At 43.8% G+C, this 3,027-nt stretch overlaps 1 protein-coding gene across 1 annotated transcript; it reads left to right on the top strand.

The window, feature by feature from the left end:
- Window positions 1–147: 147 nt before the first annotated feature.
- On the top strand, window positions 148–1,432 carry LOC114638321 (oogenesin-1-like; the record flags this gene model as incomplete). Its single annotated transcript, XM_028786744.1, is given in 2 exon segments — window positions 148–230; window positions 859–1,432. Coding segments are annotated over 2 exon segments (657 nt in total), but the record flags the coding sequence as incomplete, so codon positions are not given.
- Between the last annotated feature and the right edge of the window lie 1,595 nt (window positions 1,433–3,027).

The raw sequence follows: 3,027 nt of genomic DNA, 5'->3' as shown, positions 1-3,027 counted from the left end.
ATCTCTTCTCCATATGTTTACCAGTGCCTTCAGATGTTGGCAATGGAAGCTGAAGTTTTGCTGATATACAACCTACTCCTAATATACAGAATATCCCTAATATACACACACAGGTGACCATCAATAATCGACTTTATTGACTGATCAATAATCGTCTTTATCCACTGTCTTCAGAAACTCTATGTTAATGATGTCTCTTTTATAAAAGACAATCTGCAAGAATGCCTTAGGTAAGGAAGGACTGAGAGAGTTCAGTAGACCAGAGAAATCATCATTTTTCTTTTCTTGTTTTTATTTTTTTAAAGCTAGGGACTCCTTGGTAGTCTGACCACCATAAAGGTAGCACTATTAGAGTCATAGCATATCTGAGCAGATGTGCTTTGTGCTAAGATATATATGACCAGGCATAAGCATGCCTCTTATTGCTGATATGTGAAAGGTTTTGAGTCCAGAAACAGGTTGAGGAGATGAGAAATATGCAACACTGACTGTGTTTCAAGGTGAAGACAGGAACATGGCCTTTGGAGGAAAAAAACCTCTGAGAGCTCTTAAAAACGGCACTTGTACTTGTTAAATTTGGTTTGAGGCAGGTAGTCCTTCCTACATTCACCATGTTGGCCTGATATATCAATTGCTCTGGTTTTCAGACATTCCCTGAATCATGCCTATGGTGATATCTACAGATCTCAGACTAAAAGGCTGTGAGTTGTGTGAACAGACAACAGAAGGCCATGTCCTGGAGTTGACCTCAATATATAGTCTGGATGAGTTTGGGAGAAGTGCCATATACTTAGCTGCCAATTATATCAACCCTCATCAACAACATTTTCCATGAGCAATCATTTGTTCTCTACCTAGGTGCCTGAAAAAGCCCTTGGTGTCACTTGGTATCAGTAACTGTGACCTCTCACAGTCAGACTTGGATTACCTGCCCTATTGCCTGAATATTTTTGAGCTCAAACACCTGCAGCTTTGTGATATATATTTAAGTTATTTACTCCTTGAGCCTCTTGGGTTTCTCCTTGAGAGTGTTAGAGATACCCTCCAAACCCTGTAATTGGAGTCATGTCATATAGAGGACTCTCAATTCAGTGCCCTGCTGTCTGCCCTAAGCCAATGTTCTCACCTCATAGAGGTCAATTTCTATGATAATAATGTCTCTCTGCCTTTGCTGAAACAACTTCTACACCACACAGCCAAGCTGCGTCATCTGACCTATGAGCGGTACCCTGCCCCTCTGGAGTGCTATGATGACAATGATGTAATACTCACCTACAGATTAGAAAAGTTTTGTCCTGAGCTCCTGCATATACATAGGACCGAAAGACGGCCCAATAGGGTCTCCTTTGAAACAACCCAATGCTCTAACTGTGGTGGGACCTACATTTATGATCTGGAGAGCCAACGTTGCTTTTTTGTAGAACTACTGTAAGGTTGATTGTAGAACAGAAATGGAAGCTGTGTATTGAGGATTGATGAAATCTTAAACGAATATTCACTGCTGAGTGGAGCATGGAAATGTCAACCACCTAAATGTCTGAGACACACTAGAAAGTCACAGTCTTCCTCTGAGCTGGTGAATGGATGTTGCATCTGCAGAAAATATCAAGCACTAATTTCTCCACTAGGATTATTGTAGTTTGAGTGTGTTACAATAGAGGCACCATTTTATGAGATTGGCACCCTGTGTTGACTGCATACAATAAATGTGTTGACTTTCTGGGTTTCTGGTATGTGGTTTAAAACTCATGCAGGGCGTGGGGCAGGTGAGCTGAGCCCATGCCCTGTGGGGAATGCAGTCCCGGGCACTGTGGCTCAGTAGGTAGTCCTAGCGGCAGGACTCAGCAGTACAAGCTGTCGGTGAACCACGGGTGAAGGAAAAGGACTCGCACACATAGAGCACACAGTGCTGGGGGTGGGGGGTGTTTGGCCTTGCCCATGGCGCGGCAGTGAAAGCAGGGTCCAGGGAGCAGGGGTGCAGGGACCCAGCGTGCCCAGTGGCAGTTGAGGAAGTCCCCTGAGCAGGGACAGGGGGGGGGCAGCCCGTGAAGGTGTGTCTGCATGGACCACCACTGCTGCAGGGGAGAGAGCCCCAGGGATGGCCGAAAAAGGGAGTCTCGGGAGAGGCTTTCCTTGGCATGGGTTCCCCACTTGTACAAGAGAGTTCAAAGTTCCAGGAGACACGTGGAATGGAAGACATGGAAGTTTTATTGGCCATGATGATATACCTAGATATTAATGCTCTCCCACAAAATGCCATTATATTGGGGAGTGGGGGAAAGAGGAGGGGCTAGAGAGATGAAAACTTAGTTATCTACACCCTGGCCTTTAGGTAATTCATTGATATGTAAACCTTAAGGTAGAGGCCTGTTAGTCTCCTGCCTTAGGTGACCTAACATGCAGGTTAAATGGAGGTGGGATTGCATGTTAGGCCTCTGGATTCTGGGGGCGTGGCCAAACACCCCAGGGTGTCTTCTACAGCCCCACACTGGTATGCCCCTATAAGAACACAGATCCTAATTGTTCCCAGCATTTCTGTACCTTATCAAGTTTCTTAATTCCTCCTCATCATAATTAGATCCATGTTAGATTTGTGCAGTTCATTTCATCCCAGAAACAGGTCTCATTAATGGGACTCAAAGAATACAACTTCCCATAGAAATAAATGTTTGAGAAAGAAATTTGTGTGTAATACATTCAGAACACAGCAACTAAGTTAGATATGGAGAACAATGGGATGAGGGGAGAGGTTTCTTTAGCAGTCAAGAAAATAAGAACCAAGTGACTACCAAGGCAGGCACATTTCAGCAGCTATGTCTCTGTATTTAACCTTTGCTGGAAGACAATATTTGCAACATATGAACATTCATAGCCCTGATACGAAAATGAGAAGGACATGATATGACCTTAAGCCATCTATTTATTCATACTTCCAGAACACTTTATATGTTGGCTAATAAGACCGTCACTAATTAGGCAGAGAAATAGTCCTAAAACCATCACCTTGTTCCCTCTGACAATTCCTCA

The sequence above is a fragment of the Grammomys surdaster genome, unplaced genomic scaffold (genome assembly GCF_004785775.1).
Source record: "Grammomys surdaster isolate TR1022 unplaced genomic scaffold, NIH_TR_1.0 125566, whole genome shotgun sequence".
NCBI lineage: Eukaryota > Metazoa > Chordata > Mammalia > Rodentia > Muridae > Grammomys > Grammomys surdaster.
This window is presented reverse-complemented; position numbering and strand designations above follow the sequence as displayed.